Consider the following 22,492-nt stretch of genomic DNA (forward strand, 5'->3'; position numbering starts at 1 on the left):
CTTCATTTTTCAATTATTTTATTTTATTGTATTTTTAATACTATATTATTATTGAGGAATAAACTATAGAAGTGTATAAACGACTACTGATCTTATTATAACAAAAACACTAAATATTTCTTTGAAAAAAAGAATTATATTTTTTTGTTGTTTCAAAACTATGCTAAATAATTGAGAGGTGTATTGTTCCAAAGTGACAGAGATCATAAAGATTAAAGTATGTTATAATAGAAAAAGTTTCAGCGCACTTCATAAAAAATAGTCAATATCTGAATTAATTTCTTCTTTGATATAATTACAACATTAATCTATGACACTATCCAAATTTAAGTAATTTGCAGCTTTTAAAATATTGTGCAATTAGAAAAACAGAAATTAGATCATGTCTCTAAACCTGAGCATAATGTATTTCTATAGTAGTAATGAGAATTTGAAAATGTGGATTTTCACAAAAAAAAAAATGGTATTTAAGCCATTCAAATTTTTTAAGTATATGTATTTAAGAAAATTGTTTGTGTAGCAACTCTATAGATCAAAAATTGTACCTAAAAGTTAAGGAAAACCCCTAAAAAAAGGGGAACATTACACTTTGAATGTCGTCAATTTCCAGGTTGTCATGTGTGAGTGAATCAACAGTCAACAGGTAATGAAAATATTCTCATTATATTAATAATTACAATACTCGGGTAACTATGACTAATGGCAATACATTTTTATAGACAGACGATTTACTATAATCGTATCCACCCTAATGCTAATAATTAATTTTTAAGCACTCGGTCACTTCTCCTCCTGCTCCTGTCTACTTTCTTATTGTGCTCGGTTAAGACTGTACTGGTTTGAACCTACTATCCACAGATTTGCATCGAAGCGGTTATTTAAAAGTGATCTTATAACTTTCAGTTGTAATAATAATTTATGTAGATCTGTGACCTCCCCATTATGTCCCAACCCCACTGTGCTGGCTTTTTTTTTTATACAAATGATGTTGGAAAACTAATAGCTAAATAATCTACCAACCTCACTACAGAATAACAAAACAAATAAACATTAAAAAAATTAATAATGTACTGTTAATAAAAATAACAGCATACTATAACATTGTCACTGGTTAGGTACAACTTGCATGTATTTTGAATATGAATGTTGCACGTGTACAACATAACCGGACACTAAAATATCGGACATTCGGACTCTATTAGTGATGGAAATCCGAAAATTCCAAAAAAAAAAATAGATAGGAAAGAGAAAGAAAAATACAAAAAAAAACTATATAGTATAACCAGAGCTCAAGGTAAACTATATTGTGACATTAATTACAGGAACAACGCGGGAGTTAAGGATGAGAACAGGAGTAGGACCAGAGATGCCATGCATGGCAAGGAAATTAAAAATTGAGATTCTTTCGGATTTAAGGGAGGGACACTCGAAAACGAAATGAGAGAAGTCACCGATAGCTTTCTCCTCTTGCAGATGACAGTAAGGTACAGAATTGAGCTTCATTTTGAAGGCATGGGCCGGGAGTAAATTGTGACCAATCTGAGTCTGCAAAAGCAGACAAAATACTCTCGCGGAGAAGGTCAGGTAGATAAAAACCAAGGGAAGCTGGAGGAAATAGGAGTAATAAACCGATGCCATTGTGTACAATTATGCGGGAGGGCAGCCCATTTGGCTAGCCAAGCTTTATTTATGGTGGATTTGAAGGAAGAAAGAGCATCGAGGGATAAAAGATTAAATAAAGGATAAATAGAGTGATTCAAGAAGTAGGCTTTAGCAAGGGAATCGGCAATTTCATTACCCCTAATCCCAGCGTGACCGATTGAAAGTAGACTTCTTTCCCGGAAGAATGAATTTTGAGTAAAAAGGGATCTAATCGAAAGGATTACAGGGGAAATATAGATGCTGAAAAGATTAGTAGTTAGAGCTAGAAGACTCGCTTGAGAATCAGAACAGATAAGGAAGCGGGTTTTTTGTGACGAAATGTTATAGAGGAGCGCATGAAGAATGACAGTACATTCCGCGGTAAAGCAGGAAGAAGATGATGTGTCTTGTTATAAATACATTTTTAGGGTCATTTTCTCAATTTTAAAAGGAAATAGGTGATAGTATTTAATTGTTGGCTTTGAAAGTACTTTTTGTGCACAATTTTTTATTTCCTATATGAAGAAATCAGCCGAGTTCGAAAAAACGGGAAAAAGGGACCACAGTTATCAAAATAGTTTCAATAATTATGTGTAAAAATAAGATCATTTCCTGTTTTGTTGACATGACTATGATTTTTTTCTTAGCATTTTTATGGAGAACCTAATTTGAAATTTACACATTTTATGTAAACATTTTTTAGCTATCTGAAAAGAAATAATAGACAAATTTTCAAATGTTGAGCAACACTAAAAAAACTATCTTTTTAGATTATAAACTAAATTTTAATAACTTTCAGTTAATCGAAAAACAAAATTAATATTCTTATCAGTAAATAGATTATTTTACAGAACTAACCTATTCTTAATAACTGGCGAAGATACTACAAAAAAACAATAAAAAAGATGAGTAAAAAAAATATATATATATATTTATACAGTCATGGCCAAAATAGTTGGAAAAAAAAGTGCAAAAAAATGTGAGAACATTTATTTTATTGTAACAGACATGCAAGGCACGTTTCAAAAAGTTCTGCGGGGGGGGGGGGGGGTGCTCTAAAAGTTCGTTTGTATTTGGCGTTTTTGCCCATATGTGTATAGGTATAGTATATATTTGCAAAGTCTAAAATAATTAAGAGTTCTGTGTTTATTTTTTAATCTGAAATGAGTTAGTGTAAATTGTAATACAAAGGACGAACCCACCACGGACCCGAGTATCATTCAATTTTCCAAACCCCTCCTCCCTTCCATGTTAATAATTGTAATTACGTACATATGAAAGTTCTATGATTACTACAGATAAAATATTATGGTAAGATGGACAGACTGGTGAAAAATGAATTATCAATTAAAAGATATAACTTATTGTTACATAATAATATGTCATAAATACATTTTTTTAATTTTACAGAATAGCTGTATCATCATGTAACCTAACAGGTCATGAAGGCCCAACGCTGCCATCATCGGGCATCATGAGATAGGATAGCTGTATAAAAATGTATAATGGCTAATGCTTCATATAATAAACTCAATAAGAGCTTAAGGGGTAGGGGTAGTCTGCGGGGTCAAAAAATGAGTATTTCAAATAATATTTTTTGGACAGTAGTTTAATTTATTTTATAAAACAAATAATATAAAGTTATTTGTTGGACCCCGTCTCACAAGTCGTGTTTTGCGGTGACCAACATACAATTTTACTGAATCATCTAAAATCAATCAAACCTAAAAAAATCATTATAGTTTAATAGTTAATCTAGTGCCTGATCGGAGATTTTTTTTTTTTTTGAAAATAAACAAAATGGTGACCTCTGGTCGTTTACTCGCGGAATTTCAAGGAAAAAACCACTAGTTTATTGTTTGTAAAAAATATAATATTTAATAAAAAAAAGAAATCCTTCGATTAGGCACTAGTTTTTATGCTTTCAATAAGCTTTATAAACTTCATTCAAATCTGTCAAGTGGTTTTTGAATTACAGTGGTCACTTACTTTGAAAACATAGTTTCGATAAAAACTCATTTAAAAAGATTTTTAATCGATCGATGTAAAGAAATATTAATTATTTAATTACTTACATCGAGTCATCTATTCCTTGGATTAACTTGAAATTTTCAGATAATATTTTCGAGACATCAGATTTTAAGAAAATGCAAAAAAAAAATCTAATTTTTGAAAATCCTGACTACCCCTAAGGCCTAACCCTTTAAGCAGCTGAAAATTTGGCTTCCAGTATTTGTACATAGTGAATTAGTTATTTCTGTATACATATAAGTTATAACTATTGTAACGAACACAATCAAAATTATTCAGTTTTCTCTTTTTTCATTTCTTTATAAAAAAATATTAAGTATAGATTTCAAAAAATAAAAATGCTCTGGCATAGATAAAGTTCTCTTCTATACATTGTGAAAATTTGGTAATATATTGCTAATATTAGTCACATACTGCCTCCCTTACTAGTCATGTACTAGTTCTGCGCAAATCAGTTTTGATGGAGAGATAATTGTAATTTATCCTACAGAAATGACTGTTACAGCCTGGCAAAAAAATTGGCAACCAATAAAGAATTCTCATTACTGTATTAAAAAGTATACACCATAGTTCAAGCTCTAAATTAGAATTTTGCGAAAATTGCCTATATTTTACTCCTTAGAAATAAGCGATGTAACGTCCTCTTAATCAAAACTAGCGTTCATAATAATACAAATAAAAGAAATAACATGTAATTTGTTTTAACTGTAGTAATGGAGATAAAATGTATCAAAATAGTCTATGCTCTCAAAAAATATGAGGGATAAGTAAATTTTAATCAAATAAGCGTTCTCGGGGTAAAAAAATGTACACATACAAGATACAACTAAATTTAATAGGTAGTTATATTAAACATATTAACAGTATAAAACTTTAATTTAAAAATTAATAATATTTTACTGTAACTCAAAAACTAAGGCTGACTCCAACATCTGATTACACTGTCTTTTTCGATGTTCAAACCCAATACCAATTAAATCCAATGCTTTCAAAATATAGCTTTAAGAAAATTAACCAATGCACCTCCTTATATCTTTAATTATACACTCCATAATGATCTTAACATAAAAACAGTCCATGAAGAAGCCATTTCATTCTACAAAAGATTCCACAATAAATTATTCTCCCAAACTAAACCAATAAAAAACCTTTCAAACTTGACCATACCCGGAGACCCACCCAAACGTTTAAAACGTAAGTGGTGCCGTGATCTGCTTTCTAATATTATTATTTAATAACAATATATAATTAAGTCAATTTAATTAATATAAATATAAAAGTTAAGAAAAATCATGGGAAGTGTCACTAATGAGTGGTTTGTTTCTTCAAAACTTTATCCATGTAATTCTTTCTACACTTATCCTATAGGCTTATTGTACGGATTGTATATATCTCATTTAAATAAAAAAAAAGTAATAAAAAAAACTGTATAAAACGAAAATAAAGTATACACTGGTTCGGTGTTTCTGTACAAAATTAAAAAAAAAACGTGTTGCGCAAGGATAAGAAAACCAAGATTTATCATACTATTTAGTATTTACTCATTTACTGTGTACCTAACGTTGAAAGTAAGGTGACGACAAATCGTAGGTGTCCCCCGTGTACCCGATGGTCTCGCGGACACGTGAAAATGCACATTGCCGATTGCACCGGACACATCGCAAGGGAACGGAACAGTCGTCCGTCGAATATTGTGGCGCAAGGAGCATTTTCCGGGAATCGTCGATCTCCTTGGACCGTTATACGCCCTCTTCCTCTTTCGATTCATACATATATATGTGTGTGCTTGTGTATTGCCGAGCGGGAATTGCACGTCCGCCCCAGTCTATCGATGGCAGAGTGGACGCCGTCGTCTCAGCATCCGATAATCATAAAATTTCACTCGCACATGCGCCACACCGCCCCTGCAGTCAATAGCGGCGGAAAATCCCCGTAATCTCGTTTTCGACCACAGGCGCCACGTCCTGCGTTAGATATACGTGCCGCGTATTCAACGACACAGTGGACAGCCCCGTGGCTATACGACACCGCATACCTAAATATCAAAGGTCGCGCAGTTTTTTTTTTATCGTACAACGGTCGGCGACCGCGTCGAACGAGTAAGCGAAGGCGGTGTTCGTTTACCAGACGATAACGACTTGTATACCATTGGTGAGTTCGCTAACGACAATATTATTATTGTATTCTCATCAGATTTCCCATCTCAACGGCGAGATCAAGCCACGGCGGTCTGGGAAGCGCGTTATCAACGCCACGGCCGCGACACGTTTTTTAAAGTAAACAGCGGTCAACCTTGTTTCTGTCTTGTCTCGGCGGTAAGTGTGTGTTTACCCCTTCCCCATCACGCCTCGTTTTACTGTAGCGAGCCTCAAGGATTATTACCGCCATATATGACTCACGTTTTCCTTCAGAAATCAATAGCGTTATCAATATAGGTACACGCGCCATCCCAGAAAAATAGGTAGTGCTCTTGCTTTTAGCGACACACACATCTATGTAACTACTCATTGTTATTGTTGTTATTTTACTTCACTTATCGTCAGACTAATTGGTTTGTCTGTGATCATTGATTGCAGGTGTCACTCGTATTCAGCCTTATCGATTTGATGTCTGGGCATAGTAAATCTGTCTTTTCTTCAAGGTAAGTTATTTGAATCCGTGTGTCTGTTGGACCATTATAACCATATTTAAACGTGTGTACTTTAGTTAGTGCTAATTACTCAGTAGTTTGGTACATCCTAACCAATAGTTATATATTCGTGGGTACAACAGTTACTATGGTAGACTGTTGTATTATTCCTAAATCCATGTACTTATTATTATGATAATAAGTACACGGATTTAGGAATAATTATTGTAACTTGTCAGATTGGTGACCCATTAAAACAGTATACTTTTCCACTACGATTGCTGATTTTGATGTAATAGAAATACTATATTTATTTGTATCTTTTTAAATAATATTGTATAAATATGTTAAAACCTTTCAAATGTTAGGTACTATTGTATTCAGTATTGAGTTTTCATCTGTATTACTCTTTCAATATAAACTGACCATTTAGATTGGCTTTGGACTATGACCTAGAAGCTGTACTTTCTTATAGAAACATGTATTTCTAATTCCACAAAATGGATAATTTAACAATTTCCCTAGTATAATGGTTTTCTTAAATTTGATAAAAATATGTTGTAATTATATGAGGTAATAAGAATACATAGTTAAATATTAATTTTGAATAATTCCTTAAACATGACTTTTTAAATAATATGGCTAAAACTAGTGGTCATTGTAAGGTTCTTATTATTCAAAACACATTTTTTTTTCTTTTTAACAATACGGTACTACGGACCATAGAATTATTAACGGATCATATTAAATAAGTGTACTATTAGCTGTGACTTATTTGGATTGTTCAGGGTTTTTTAAAAATGTATTATTGCTCTTTAAGGTTTAGTTTTAAATACTAGTTGCTATTTAAAATAAAACAAGTAGTTTTAAATTAAGCTTAATACTTAAATTACCTTTCTATTGTAATTACAGCTATCTTACTTTTGCTAGCAGTTTTTTTCAGTTATATATTAGTGTATTTGGTCATTAACATAAGTTAATGACCAAAGTTAAATAAATACATAAGATTTGAATCTGTTTTTATAGTAACATTAATAAAAATGATGATTGCCAAGTAAAAAATTTAAACAGTTAAAAGGATTATCTTACATTAGTCTTCCATGTGTTTACAATTTGTACAATTAGTCTCCGACAACAAATAATGTTTAAACATTTTTTCTAAAAATTAAAAAAAATAGTTTTCTGATTAAAAGAAAAATATTGTACCTATATTATTATTTATTATATTTAAAAAAGTGACAAATTTAATTTTGTTTGAATAATACTATCACTTATAATATATTAAGAGTAGGAGGAAGAGTGGGCGAGTGGGTCAGGCGGCAGTGTGTTATTGCTCATTGTAAACGTTTCGACACTTGATTACGGGCGCTCCGTTTACCGGGCGAGCAATTGTCTGGTGAAAAGAAACCCCCATCTTCCCCTCCGGCGACGGACTGACGACCCATCCCAGACAGCAAATCCGTTTAGAAAGCATCATCTCATGATGGCAGCATTGGGCTTTAAAGGCCCGTTAAGCTTGATAATGATGATAATATATTAACTTTATTTTTTATAGATTAATGTTTGAATTTATGTATTTGTTTAAAAAGTGATTTTTTTACTATATTTGTGCACTAATCATACATACATTATAAAATATATATTGTATGAATAATACAATACATTTTTCATCAAGTTGGTCATACACAAAAAACCCTATAGAAATATACGTATATACACACTAATTGATCTTTTCTTGAACTTTTAATGTTAGTTTTCTGTTGCCATGTCAACGTTGACATTGTCAGGTTTCATGACAGTAGTAACTGTTCTAATACTGAAAGAATTATATCATTTAAATCATTTTGAAGCCTGAATCTGTTGAATCTGCAGTTTAAGTTTCTTAGTCTTATTATTTTTTTTTTTAGTTGCCATATAGCTTTTTTATTACAACAACATAAGTCTTTATCAATACAAATCACAATAGGTGGTATACATGGTATACCAAACACAGGTACGAAGAAGTTACTTCCAGTGAGTTAGCTGCTTATCTAGTTTAAACTTAAACTAGATTGTATGGCTTCTTGCGCTTGAGACGCCTGCCGTCTTCGAAATTATCCATCAATTGTATTGCCGCTAGGTTGATGTGGAACCCCATCTTCTTAATACACAAGCAAACTTCTTAATATCTTTGGCTACTGTAGGCAGCATCATGTCGTGGTAAATGAAGTTGTATCTGTCGTACTGATATGCTCCAACAATGGTATGCAGAGCGGTGTTCTGGCAACATTGCATAATTTCTAAATTGGACTGGCTGACAGTACCCTATAGTCAGTGGCGGCTCGTGGCTATGTGCGACGGCGCGGCCGCACTTCTTACAGAAATAACTAAATTGTAGAAATTATATATTTGATTTGATATTTTATGTTAAGGAATACTTTGTTATTATTTTTCTTAGTATCTATTTCTAGTTTTGAAACTACTGTATCGTTATCTGGAGTAAGACTGGTGTAAAAGATTTAATACATCTTTTAGCCAAAATAAATAAACATGAAAATTCGTTTAAACATCTACAGAATGAGGCAAATTTCAAAGTGTTGGGAACTATTGACATAAGAAGTCAAATTGATAGTGGTTTTATAACCAGGGATTAAACGTCATAATGAACAAGTTTCTAAAAATCGAGATATTTTAGAAAAAAATTTAAATTGTGTAAAATTTTGTGGAAATCACAAATTACCTTTACGTGGACACGATGAAAAAATTTCATAAAAAAAAATCAAAGCAATTTTCGGTGTTTAATAACCTATGTTCAGATTTAGACCCAAGTTTATGGAACATTTTCAGAAGTCTATTGTTTTTAAAGGTAATTTGTATTTATATGTATTTTCCTCAAATAAATAGATTTTATATGATTTTGGGTTATGGTTTTCTAATTATTTATCGCACTCCTGTGTCAAATCAGTACGAGTCGCCACTGCCTATAGTTGAATGTCATAAGTCTAAATCGGCTTGATATGGTGGCTATGTACAAGAGATCTTTGTTGTCAAATGATAGTTCAGAGTCTCTTCCAACTGACCAGTATACTTTTCAAAAATTTTCTTCGATTTGTAGTTTTTTCTGCCGGATGTTATGTATCCAAAATGTCTTAAATGGTTGTATATATATTTGTATTGTTTTTATTCCTTTCATCCCAACATATTTTTTTTGGTGTTAATATAAGTTATTATTACTATTTATTAATATATATTTCTTTTGATAGGATTGAAAAACTACATAATTTTTTTTTTTTTTCAAGATTTCAGAAACGGTGGAATCCGTATTTTGAAAAGCTATGATAGGCTTGAAGCTAGATAATGATGATCTATCAAAGCTTTTTCCTAAATGTCGGCCAGCCACAGTACGTTCAACAGATTTAAATCTGAATCCTCTGTGTGAAGTTTCGGATAATGATATGGATTTAACTCAAATATCTGAACGTCAAAGAACCAGGTATATTAATGAACACTCGCTTAGGATAAAATATTTTAATGATTTGTATGAGTTTTATTGTTGGTGTTGTTGAACAGGTGTGATAATTTACGTCGGAACAATGCAAGAAAACATAGTATACATGGAATTAAAAAATTTCGAACCAGAAGAAGAAGTGATAGCGATGTGAGTCAAGACTCATCCTTAGAAACTAGTGTAGAAGATGAAGAGGAGGAATTTCCTGAGAATATGGATGAAGATGAAGACGACGAATCTGATATCAAAAACATTTACTGTGAATCTGGAGTCAAGTGCAGTACAGAAAATAGCACAACCAATCGAACAAGAAATCCAAATAAAACGAGTTTGACTTCAAAACAATCTACCTACAAATTAAGAGATTCAAGGTTAGTAATTTGTTTTTCCTTGTGTTTTTTGAAATGAAGTATTATAATGAAATAAAATTATATTCATAGAATAATAGAAATAGCTGGGGGCCGAGAAGTATATAGTCAAAGTCGCAGTAAAGCTGGACGAAAAACACGTCAATTACCTGTACATTCTGATGTAGACTGGGTCAAATCACCTGGCCGTGTTTGGGAACTTCGTAATAGGTAAATATTGGAGTCAATACTACAGTAGAGTGGAACAATAAAAAAATATTGTATCAAATACTAAAGCTAGTATTAAAAAAATGCTCTGTTAATATTATTATAATTATGACCTTGAATTCTAAAAAAAAATTGTATATACTTAAGCATAATCCATAATTATGTTAATATTTTTAATGAAAATATTATAAATCAAATTAGGTATAAAATATAGTAATTTTTTCATTAAAGACATTTAATAAGAAAATTTAAAATTTAATGTTCTAATAGTAAAACATTTGTTATTTAGAGGTTTAGATGTTCCTAGCACTGAGACTTCACAGGAAATATCAGGATCTGTATTTCAAAGTGAAGGGAAATCATCCAAACATCAACGGCAATTAGATGATCCTGTTTTGTTTGATGACATCCCTAATGATGTATGGGATAAAGTTCAACACGATTCTTCAATAAGTCAATATGGTCTGCATCATAATAAAAATTCATGTCAAAATATTGATCCATGTCAACATCATTTAAACTACAAAGTACTTATATCGATTATTATTACTATTTTTTAACATTCATAAATTATTCATTATTTTGGAATTTTGTTTTAGTCTAATCAAAATGGTGACATAAATGTGATGGCCAATAGTAGTTGTAATGAAAAATCAAGCACAGAAAATACAGATGGATTATTAAGGTCGCAATGTGACATTCAGACAAATGATTTTAATGGATCTCCAAAACATTTTAGAGAAGAAGAACATTTGATGCCATCTTTGTTATCGTCTCCTACTCTTTATGTACCTCGCCCAGGATTTCCTCAAGTATTAATAACAAAATTATATATTAACATTTTTTTGAAAATTAAACAATTTTGACTTTAATTTCAGAGAGTGGTAGAAGATGATTCAAGATCTTCCAGTCCTTCTCCAACTATGAATTTTGACTATTTATATGAGTTTTCTGAGACGAGAAAAGTTTTAGAAGAGTTCTTTAAATCTGGCACTGAAAATCAAGATTCTCAACAACTGCAATTTCAAGTAATTATTTTAGTAAAATCTTTAATAGTTTTAAAAAATTATAACCATATCTTAAAGCATAATAGTATTTAACCAGGTAGGTATTTAAATGTTATATCATTCCTAATAAGAATTCCAAACCTCAGTTCATACATAACAAGTTATTTGAATACTTTAATTGATAAAAAATTAAATGTATATTCTCAGGATTTAGAGTATGAACTAAGAAGAAGAATACCAGTATCCGAACAAAACAATACATATTTAAACATGCTTCTTTCTAATGAAGACTTGCACAAAAGTTCTCAGCTATCACCACTTAAGCTTAACTCGTCAATAGATGAATCTCGTTGTTTGGCTGGTATTCATCAGGTAATTTAGTAGTTTTGATCATTTTTTAAAGAAATGTATTATGGTTGACCAGTAAATGTATAACATTTATATGAATATTGTAGAGTTGTGTTGGGCGATTAAATCGCAACGTGACTTTATCTCCTGAAGTAACTGACTGTGAAGACACTGGAATGGGTAGCGATGGTGAATCATCATCCATGGTTGATGGTCAGCACCTAATTCCGTTGTGTGGTGTAACTTCTATTACCATGCCAGTTTTAGAAGATGGGTTATCTAGTGGACATACTAGTGATACAGACAACAACAATCCGACTGTAAGTAATTGAAAATGTATAATTTATTTGTTAAGTTAATTAATATACTAGAAAAATATTTGCTCAGTTGTAATTCTAACTGAAATCTATAAATAATAAAATTGTTATCTACAATATATTAAATTATATTAGTTAAACATATTTAATGGCTAATAAGAATGTCATATTTCAAGTATTGTTTTGTTTTTGTAATAAAATTTTAATTTACAAACTGAACGTTAGCTTGTGAATATATATTCATTCATGCTAACTTCATAGCTTGGTAGCTATAATAAATAATTATCATAAATCATATGTGAAATGTTTCACTTTAGTGTTTGAATTAAGAGCTATTTATGATTACAATTTTTAACATTATATGTATTTAGGTGTTATTAATGAAGAGGCAAATTAGTGAAATTGAGAGAGAAATTATTGAACGAACAAACAGAGTAATTAAATGTGATAGTAGTGATGCTAGTGGAACTGATACGCATGCAACTAGTCAAGAAACGAGCTTACAATTGCTGGATTCTTTAGGTAGGTTCAATATTATTATACTAACTTTCTTGTCATATTCATTTTAAATTAGGAAGATAAAAACAAAATATTTGATTTATAATTTAGTAAGACCCGATGAGAGCAGAACCCCTCCCCCACCAGCGCCATCAACACACCGCACAATTAATGAATCTACCGATTTAGTGGAGGCTGCTATTAATGAAATAAGATCCAATCTCAGACAGAGTCAGTCATTAAAAGCTGTTACCGTAGATGATGACTTATCACCAGGTTGCAGTCCTAGCAAAGATAGTACAAATTCAAATACAGCCAAAACTGAAGATATACCAATTTGGGTGCCTAGGTATACCGATATAAACTGATGACAATTTTAAACATTCTATATTATCTGTTCAACATTTTTTTTTAATTTATTAGGCACAGAGGGACTGGTTCGGGTCCTAGTGGTGACGAAGGTAACCAGTTTATTATTAACAACACAAATTATATTAACATAATATATACATTTAATTTCCATTCGTTTTAGAAGAAGCAGATACAGACTTAGAAACTGATAGACTTCTGGGACAACAGCGAACTGATGATACTGGATTTTTTGATGATAAAACCGTAAGTTTTAACTTTTATTTTAATGTTTTATTCCTTATATTTCAAAAACCTCTGATAGGTTCTAATATGTATTCAAGTGGTCTATCTTTTGTTTGATTAACTGCTATGTCTCAGAAAGCTGGTTGACGCTTTTTTTATTCACTACTTTAAATTTTAACTTATTTTTTATTATTCAATTATTAATAAGTAAAAACAAAATAAACCAGTTTTGTATATAATATCATCACAGGACTGGAGGAAGTTGAAATCACGGTCTTTATTACCATTTACTTTGACGTCGCCTTCAAGCAATACGTCCTCGCATCCTGCATCCGTAGATCCGGCTGCTAGTAATGAAAAAACATTCATCATACCCCAAACCTTAAATCCTACAAAAAAGGTTTGCCAAAATGCTTTTGGTTCCTTTTATTTACATGTTGTTCTTTAATTCATTTGCAAATTAGTTTTCACAAATTTTTGTTTAATTTATCTAGACCATTTTTATGCTCTATTTATTTTGATTAAGTCATATGTTTGTGTGCTATCTTTGAATGAAAAAATACACTTTTTAAACATAGACATTTTGAAAATAATCTTTAGATTATTACATTTTAATTCCTATTTTCAAACTAGTCTTAATTTTCGTATGAATTTATACTTCATAAAACAAATACTTCAGTTAATAATTTTTTTTTTGGATGTAAGGTTTTTTGTTTTATAAACCTTTTATTTTTGATTTTGAAATGTTTGATTAAACAGCTTGTGTCTTTAAAAAGCTTGATTTAGAATAAGCTAACAATTTTTGCAAAATATTTTAATAGTTGATAAAAATATTAGGGTTTAATACTCGATCAATGATTACCTAATATTTTTTAATTTTTGTCCTAAAGATTTGAATAATTATTTGTCTGTAATTATTAGAAGGATTGAATATAAATCTAGCAATTAGCTGTAACATAAAAAAAAAAAAGCTATTATTTAAGTTAGAAAATATATAAAGTATATAAAAAAATGAAATTTATAAATTCCCGTATTCTAGTAAATGCCAATTGTTTTTAAATAGTAATGGAAAATGTTGTGACTAAATACTAAATTATTCTTAATTAATGCTTACTGAATAGTTACTTAACATATTAGGGGAGATTATATTTTAGGCATGATATTAGTAGAATGATTACTAGTTTTTTTTATTAATGTAGAAAATGTGTGTTTATTATATTTTGCATTTTAGTTAAATGGTTTTCCCAGCATGGTTTTACTATTTTTCCATTATTATATTACTTTAGTGGACAATATTATACAGTCAAGTCGCGATAAGTTGAATTTAAGGGAAACAAAAAGAACATTTTCTATGTTACGTTTGATATATTGCAACTCGACTGTGTATAATTTTTTTAACAACAAGTATAATTTTTTTTCTGTCAGCTTATTTGTGTTCTAATATTTATCCAACTTTTTTCAGGAAAAAGATGGTACAAAGAAAAAAGCGCGAAACAAAGAAGGTCAGTATGTTATGGAAATAATATTAATTATTATCAATAATTATTTCATCAGTTTAAGTGTACAAAGGTCTTATAAATAAATATATTTTTGTCGCATGAATAAAAATAAAGTAATAGCTGCAATATTAAATAATTTGATTTATGCTAATGAAAATATTAAATTAATGAAATACTGTATAAATAATTTTTTTAACAGAAAATCTGCAATTAATATTAATATTCTTTTGAATAACGCTTCGTACACTCGCTCGCTATCAGCTTGCCTGTTAGCACAATACACTAAATATTTAATTTAAACAATAAAATAACAATTTCAATATCTTATTAAACTACTAGTTGGATTATAGACGCACATTAAATAATATGCAAAACACAACTATTTATAACACTATTGGCCACTTTTTTTGAGAAATGTTAATAGCTTTGTTGTTATTTTTCTATATATATATATATATATATACATATACATACATATACCATTAGGAGTACCTCAGCACCAAACAGGTACGCTATATTATCAAACAATTTTGAGTTTTTAATCATTCTTGCATGATTTTTTTTTTTGTCATATAACCCCTCCTAATTATCTAGTGTGAAAACCTTACTATGCAGAATGTATTTTATTCGGACCATAGTTTTATAGGTTGAACACCTATAATCAAAATTAGATCAATATTTTAGACATCCTTTTATCAAAATATTTCCTAGAAAAGGTGTTATTATAATTGTTTTAAAAAGTAAAAAATACTTACAAAATTCCATTTAACATTAGTGTCTAGCTAAATATTGAACATATTAAAAACGTGGTATGTCATTGCCACTAAAACTTTATCATCTTTTGATTTTATAATTGGTGTTTTCGATCTTAAACTACCATGGATTGAGCAAAACGCATTCTGTGTAGCTATATTTAGATGAAAAAAATATTTAAATTGGCTGTAAAGGATACTGTGATAGTACGAAATATATTAATTGTCAAAAAGAGTCCTAATTACTGAACAAATAATTTCACAATACATTATATGCTTTAAATTAAAATTTTGCAAACAATTTCCTTTATCAAGCTATTATAAATATCTATGGGGGTATAACATCCTCTTGTGTGCATATTTAAAATATTGTGTAGTGTTATATTTAAAAAATATTGATTGGCTTTATTTATTTTTCTATATGTTGTATTCCCTATGCTATTTTAAAAATAATTTTGGACACTTTTTGAATGGCAAATTTAATCTTATAAATTAATTATATTTCATCCCTAAATTGTTGTATTACCTGAAACAAATTGTTTACTTTGGTTAAATAATAGTAACCTATTTATAATTATATGTTATTTATATTGTTATTGGATATTTCTAGTTTATTTAGAGTTCAATACAATAAATGTTTTTACGTTCAGATTTAATTTGAATCTTGTGTTTGAAATCTTAACCACAGTTATTAGTAATGAAATTTGTATATGTAGTTGTTTTAATTATTTAAATATTAATTCTCCAAAATACTATTTTGTTTTTAATGTTATTTTGCCAAATTTATTAATCTATTAACACTAACAACATTGCTTTCTTATTTTTTATCAACCGCACAACACGGATTTTTCACATATATTGCACTTGATTGCACGGTAAGTCCATTAACAACATGTCTCAACAATAAAATCAGTATAGATAATTAATTTAGGAAGAATTAACTGGTAAATTGTAGTAAAAACAAACATTCAAAATAGGGAAAAATATTTGGAATACAAAATGTTTAAAATATTTTATATTTCCTCAATTTATACCACTGCATTGTTGTTGATAATGTCTTATTTACTAAATAAGATAGGATTGAAATATAGTTCAATGTTTTGTAAATAAGAGCCATATTAATAGTATATTATCTGATCTTCTTTTTTAGTATCTATTTTATTATTACTTTTTTCTAGTATTATGCGTTTATAAATTTATTTCACATATTTTAAATGTATCAACATTCTAAAAGATATGTCATAGTACAAAGTGATAATACCACAATAGTAGTAGTACTATAACAATAAATTAGTTGTCTATGTACATATTTGTTTACTTTACTTATGCCACGACTGTGGTGCTAGTCGCTAAATATTTATTTTCTTCACATTTGGTATTTTTAAAGGTTATGCCTTAATATTTATAATTTGATAACCAATAAGTATTCATTTTCAAAGTGTTCCACAACTTAAGCTATAACTAAAGATAGTTTATTACATAAAGTTATCTAAACTTACCATACAAATAAATAAGAAAACTTTTAACTTAAAAATATCAATTTTTTTTTTGTTTAGGTAATATGAAAAAGTAATATTTTTAAGTAAAAATATTAGAGAGACCAGTTATCTATAATCAGTAGTATTACAGTAAAATTAGCTAATCTTTGATATAGTGTATTAAAACAAATATTTTATTAAAAATACACTGCTATCAAAAATGGTTTATTAAATTAAAATTGTTTTTTTCTTTTGCTCATATAGTAATGATTCACGAACCTGCAGTGTTAATTGAAGGTGTTCTGTTTCGAGCGAGGTATTTGGGATCTACGCAACTGGCTTGTGAAGGGCAGCCTACTAAAAGTACCCGAATGATGCAAGCAGAAGAAGCTGTGTCAAGAATAAAGGTTGTATTTTGTTTCTACCTAAACTTATGTATATATTATAATGTTATGTTATTTTTCCGTTATTATCGCAAACTATATGGATTTTAGGCATTGGTAAGTTAGAATTATAGGCAATACATTATTTTTAAAAACAAATTATGAATAAAATTAGTTTTCTTTTATTTAATTTATTTTATTGTTCTCTTTCAAGGCACCCGATGGAGAAACACAACCTAGTACTGAAGTAGATTTGTTCATATCTACTGAAAAAATAATGGTTCTAAATACAGATTTAAAAGAAATCATGATGGATCATGCTCTCCGAACTATATCGTATATTGCTGATATTGGTGAACTAGTTGTATTAATGGCACGAAGACGTTGCTTTTTGACGCATCAAACATCAGACTCTACTACAGAAACAACTTTAGTTCCAACTGGTGTGAATGGGGTAGAAAAAACGCCCAACAATAGAACACCAAAAATGATATGTCATGTTTTCGAAAGTGATGAGGTAAGGCACTAAAGTAATTGTCTTAATACTATAGTCTGTACTTCATAGCGGTACTGTAATTGTTTTTGTCCATAACAGTGGAATTGTGTATAAAAATGTTTAGAAGAAAATAAATATAATATAATTTCTTCAGAATTTTCTCTGTAGACACTAAAAACTAGTTTCTATAATTTAAAGTGTAGCATAATACTAAGCCTTTCTAACCATTTTTATTAAAACACTTTTTGTTTAAAAGTTAAGCTAAATTACTTAGGCATAAATATTCATGTATGTTGTCACGTATTTCTAACTTGTGTTTAATGTTTCATATAATTTTGAAAACTGTTACTATCTATATTATATTTAATGTACTGTGAAATACAGATATATTATTGGACGGTTTTGGTGAGGAAGGATGTAAGTCAAATTATAAGATTTTGCAGAAGACAAAAAACTTAATAATTTGTATTTAGAGTTTTTTACTTTTAATTATAAAATTACAATTATGAATAAAAAAATGTAAACAGGCGATAAGTGTTGAAAAACAATTTACCTATACCCTTTCTCACCAAAACCAAAACCTATCATACTAATATTTTACATTACATTTACAAAGAGTTAAAAACAGGAAACTTCCTATATTTTCCATTAACATACAATGGTAATATATAGTAAATAAAAACTGTCAATTTTTATATTTTAAAGTCATAGAGATAAAAATTAAAGGATTTTTCATTTTCTGCTAATAAATTAATTTTGTTAATTATTTTTTTTTAGGCTCAATTTATTGCACAGTCTATTGGTCAAGCATTTCAAGTGGCCTATATGGAGTTTCTAAAAGCAAATGGCATTGAAGATCATAGTTTTGTTAAAGAAATGGACTATCAAGAAGTATTAAATTCACAGGAAATATTTGGAGATGAATTACAAATGTTTGCAAAAAAAGAACTTCAAAAAGAAGTAAATAAATGTATTCAATAATTATTATGTTCTAATTAATAAATAGATAACAATCTTGTATAACTCCACTGCTATATTTTTTATGCAACAGATAAAAATATCAGATAGAATCGTTCAATGTAAATTACATGTATTAGCTCCATGTACAATTATTATTTTAATATTGTATTGTAGAATAAAGTAATTTTTGTTTCTTTGTTGAATATAATATTTACAAAAAGTGCTAACTATTAACAGTTTTTCTTTAGTCGTTTAGTTTTCACGTGTATGATTTTTTTTTTTCAGGTTGTTGTACCAAAATCTAAAGGTGAAATACTTGGTGTAGTAATTGTTGAATCTGGTTGGGGTTCTATGTTACCAACTGTTGTCATAGCAAATTTAGCGCCTGCTGGGGCAGCTGCACGTTGTGGACAATTAAACATCGGAGATCAAATTATAGCTATTAATGGTGTATCGCTTGTCGGGTTGCCATTATCTACATGTCAAAATTATATTAAGGTAAGCAGCCTTTATTTTTATGTATTGAAATCAATTTTATTTTTTAATATTAAATTTTAATTAATAGAACTCGAAGCCTCAAACTGTTATTAAACTGACTGTGGTGCCGTGCGCTCCAGTAGTTGAAGTAAAAATCAAAAGACCAGACACAAAGTATCAGCTTGGTTTTAGCGTACAAAATGGAGTGGTATGTGCTTTTAAATTTGAAAAGCGCTCAGTATTTTATTTTATAATATTACTAATATTGCTTTTAGATATGTAGCCTACTTCGAGGTGGAATTGCAGAGCGCGGTGGTGTTCGAGTTGGTCATAGAATTATTGAGATAAATAACCAAAGTGTAGTAGCAGTACCACATGAAAAAATTGTTAATTTGCTCGCTACTTCTGTTGGAGAAGTAAGTATATTTAGATTTTCATATTTTTCTTATTGTATCTTTATTATTATTAAAATAGTTTTTGGCTTTATGAATAAAGAAAAAGTAAAACAATAATGATATATGTATTATTTATATATTATATTATACATGTATAATATATATATATCGATGGTGACACGGCAAAAGGGTCTAAGCGACACAGCTTATACTATTGGTTAGAAAAATATATTATAATTCATATATATTATAATATAATTATATGATTGAAAAATTCCCAATTCTTACTAAAAAAAAGATATTAGGAACTTAAAAAAAAAAATAGTAAAATCACAAAAACAACGTTTAGTGGTCATCCTGAAAACTATGAAATAAGTCGCTTAGACCCTTTTGCCCGTGTCACCATCAATAATATTATTTAGTTATTTTGTTTGGTGAGTCAACAGTTAAAAGCTATTTGCTGTAAATGACAGTTTTCCTGCTATTCAAATAATTTTCATTTACATTTTGACTGTGTGTACAGTACAAAATTTAAATTTTGATAATTCATAAAATAACCCTATTAATAAATTTTAAATCAATGTGACAAATTAACGTTTATATCTCTCTTTAGCTTGTGTCGCTTTCAGCAAATAGCTATTTAGCCATCAAAACCATTAAAATACTCTTTTAATTAAAACAACTTGTTATGTTCTCTGCTTATTATTTTATTAAAATAAGCCAATAAAAAATTGTTGTATAAAAATGATTAAATGATTTCAATGAACTTATGTTTTAAAATTTCAGATTTTAATGAAAACTATGCCTACATCAATGTTTCGATTATTGACTGGTCAGGAGTCACCTGTGTTCATCTAGTCTAGGACATAATTTGTCCTAAATAAAATAAAACCTTTTAAATGCCATTGAAAATTGTACAAAAAGTTATGAACTACCCTACCATTGAACCTGGTACTAGCTCATATTCTGTGCATTTTTTTGGCTTAATATATAATATTACCTAGCTAGATATGGACTAGTAAAGGGTTTATTTTTTTGCACAATATTACGGGCATATCTTCCTTTTTAATCCCGTTCCCTTTAATAGTTTTAATGCGAGTTATTATTGAATTGAAATTATGAAAATCATTTGTAAAGCTTTAATTTATTTTATATATTCTTCACAAGTTGCCTTTGTGATTTATAAACTCTCTGTGACCGTTGAATAGTAAGAGAAACTATTATTTGATGTAAGTAAAAACGTAAGTTAGAAACATTTATCAACAATTTGCCATATCAAGAAGAGAATTAGTATTAAAATACAATATAATAATTGATTTTCCAAACCCCCAATTTTTTTTTACTTTATCAAATTTTATTTAGTTTGTTTTTATTATTATTACTATTTTTTATTGTTATTTTATTTTAATTTTTTGTGATAATTATTTGGTTAACAATGTAAATGCAATGCAGTTCCAACAAAATTGCATAAACGTATCAGCATTGTGTCATTTGAACAACTCAAATTCAAATATCATAATGTGTATAAATGTCTGTGGACCCAGCAGCTGTGACAAATTCTTAATTCCTATCTATTCTAGTCATCATTGTGAATGTACATGTTAATATGTATTTTTAATTATTATAATATAATAATATTGTCATTAGATTATTAACTTATGTATTATAACAAATTACATGTATACATAACTTTTTTTTTATGCCTTTATTTAATTTTCTATTATGTCTATTAAAGAACTTTTAAATATTGGAACTAAGTTGTCTTGGAACTCAAATACTATTTAAGTTGATATATTTTTTTTTTGTGTTATTTTTAGTCGTAATAGATAAGTAAGTACAACAAAAATGGTGTACAGTAATTAGTGTTGTTAGGATACATAATCTAAGACAAATCATTGAGTGATAATCAAGTGACAACCGCAAAAAGGTGTAACTTTTCATAAACATGATTTTTACCATACAATAGTTGTCAACAAGACCTTATTTTATTATTTTGTACTTAAGAATACTAATGAACCAATAAGAATACATTGCAATTTAAATTTTGCTTTACTGTAAAAGTACCTATATTATACCCTTTTGATTCTCGCCTTTTCAAACTTGCTTAGAAATTAGGATGTTAATAAATCACAATTATGTAATTTGCATAATATTGCGTTATACACACATCGCTAAATACCTAATTCATAGTATTCTTGCAAGTAAAAAGTTTACAGTTATCAACTTGTATGACATTAAACTTAATTTTAATAACTTTTAATTCAATAGAATGCTACAGCAAAAAAATTATGTTGTTTTGAATTAAAAACTAAATTGACAAAAGCACTCATGTGCCGACTGTAGGTTGTCCAACTATTAAATGTAGATTATAGGAAAATAAAATTTTTTAACATTGCATTATTCTTAATCTGGTAAGAATTTCTTCAACACAAATAAATACGATGATACAGCAATTTTGGAGAAAAAAAATACTGTCGACTATGAACCATATAAGTCTTAGTATTATAGAACTATTCCGATTCTAACTTTTTTTTACTCTTTAAATAATCTTTAGAAATTTAATTAAAGTTACTAGTTAGGTGGTAAAATAAAACACATCCGAGGATAAACAATAATGTATTTTTATGAACACTGTAAAATAAAAATGTTGGTGTTTAATTAATATATTTCACTCCATAATAACAACTTTATCAAGAGCTATGTCTTGTTTTATTCACACATATGATGAAATTTCAGAAATAACAGTGTTGAAAATAAATTATAATTATAATAAAAAAGTGTAACTAAAAATTATTATGGACAAATTGAATAAAAAGCAGTACAATATTAAAAATTATTATACACATTAAAATGTATGTATTTACTAGTGTTCACTGAATATTTGTCATTTCTCCAGTGAATAGACTAATAAAAAATTGCCTACCC

General features: G+C 28.9%; 1 protein-coding gene across 9 annotated transcripts; it reads left to right on the forward strand.

The window, feature by feature from the left end:
• Window positions 1-5,224: 5,224 nt before the first annotated feature.
• Window positions 5,225-21,283, forward strand: LOC126845618 (uncharacterized). Of its 9 annotated transcripts, XM_050584385.1 has the most exons (24): window positions 5,225-5,823; window positions 6,249-6,313; window positions 9,580-9,773; window positions 9,851-10,159; window positions 10,229-10,366; window positions 10,653-10,890; window positions 10,963-11,175; window positions 11,242-11,391; window positions 11,578-11,742; window positions 11,826-12,038; window positions 12,407-12,557; window positions 12,645-12,882; window positions 12,957-12,994; window positions 13,066-13,148; window positions 13,378-13,527; window positions 14,590-14,629; window positions 15,113-15,133; window positions 17,142-17,263; window positions 17,454-17,756; window positions 18,513-18,695; window positions 18,981-19,193; window positions 19,261-19,380; window positions 19,448-19,588; window positions 20,354-21,283. In XM_050584385.1, exons 3-24 carry the CDS (start codon window positions 9,616-9,618, stop codon window positions 20,423-20,425), a joined length of 3,459 nt encoding a protein of 1,152 aa, XP_050440342.1. In that variant the 5' UTR covers window positions 5,225-5,823; window positions 6,249-6,313; window positions 9,580-9,615; the 3' UTR covers window positions 20,426-21,283. The 9 variants fall into 9 exon arrangements, with proteins under 9 accessions (XP_050440342.1, XP_050440337.1, XP_050440343.1 ...); XM_050584380.1 differs by lacking the exon at window positions 15,113-15,133 and having other exon boundaries at window positions 17,121-17,263; XM_050584386.1 differs by lacking the exon at window positions 15,113-15,133.
• The last annotated feature ends 1,209 nt before the right edge of the window (window positions 21,284-22,492 follow it).

Source organism: Adelges cooleyi, unplaced genomic scaffold (assembly GCF_023614345.1).
Source record: "Adelges cooleyi isolate 19-005CV unplaced genomic scaffold, UGA_ACOO_1.1 ACOO_flye_CR_arks_rails_tigmint_CR_PRNA_8, whole genome shotgun sequence".
Lineage (NCBI taxonomy): Eukaryota > Metazoa > Arthropoda > Insecta > Hemiptera > Adelgidae > Adelges > Adelges cooleyi.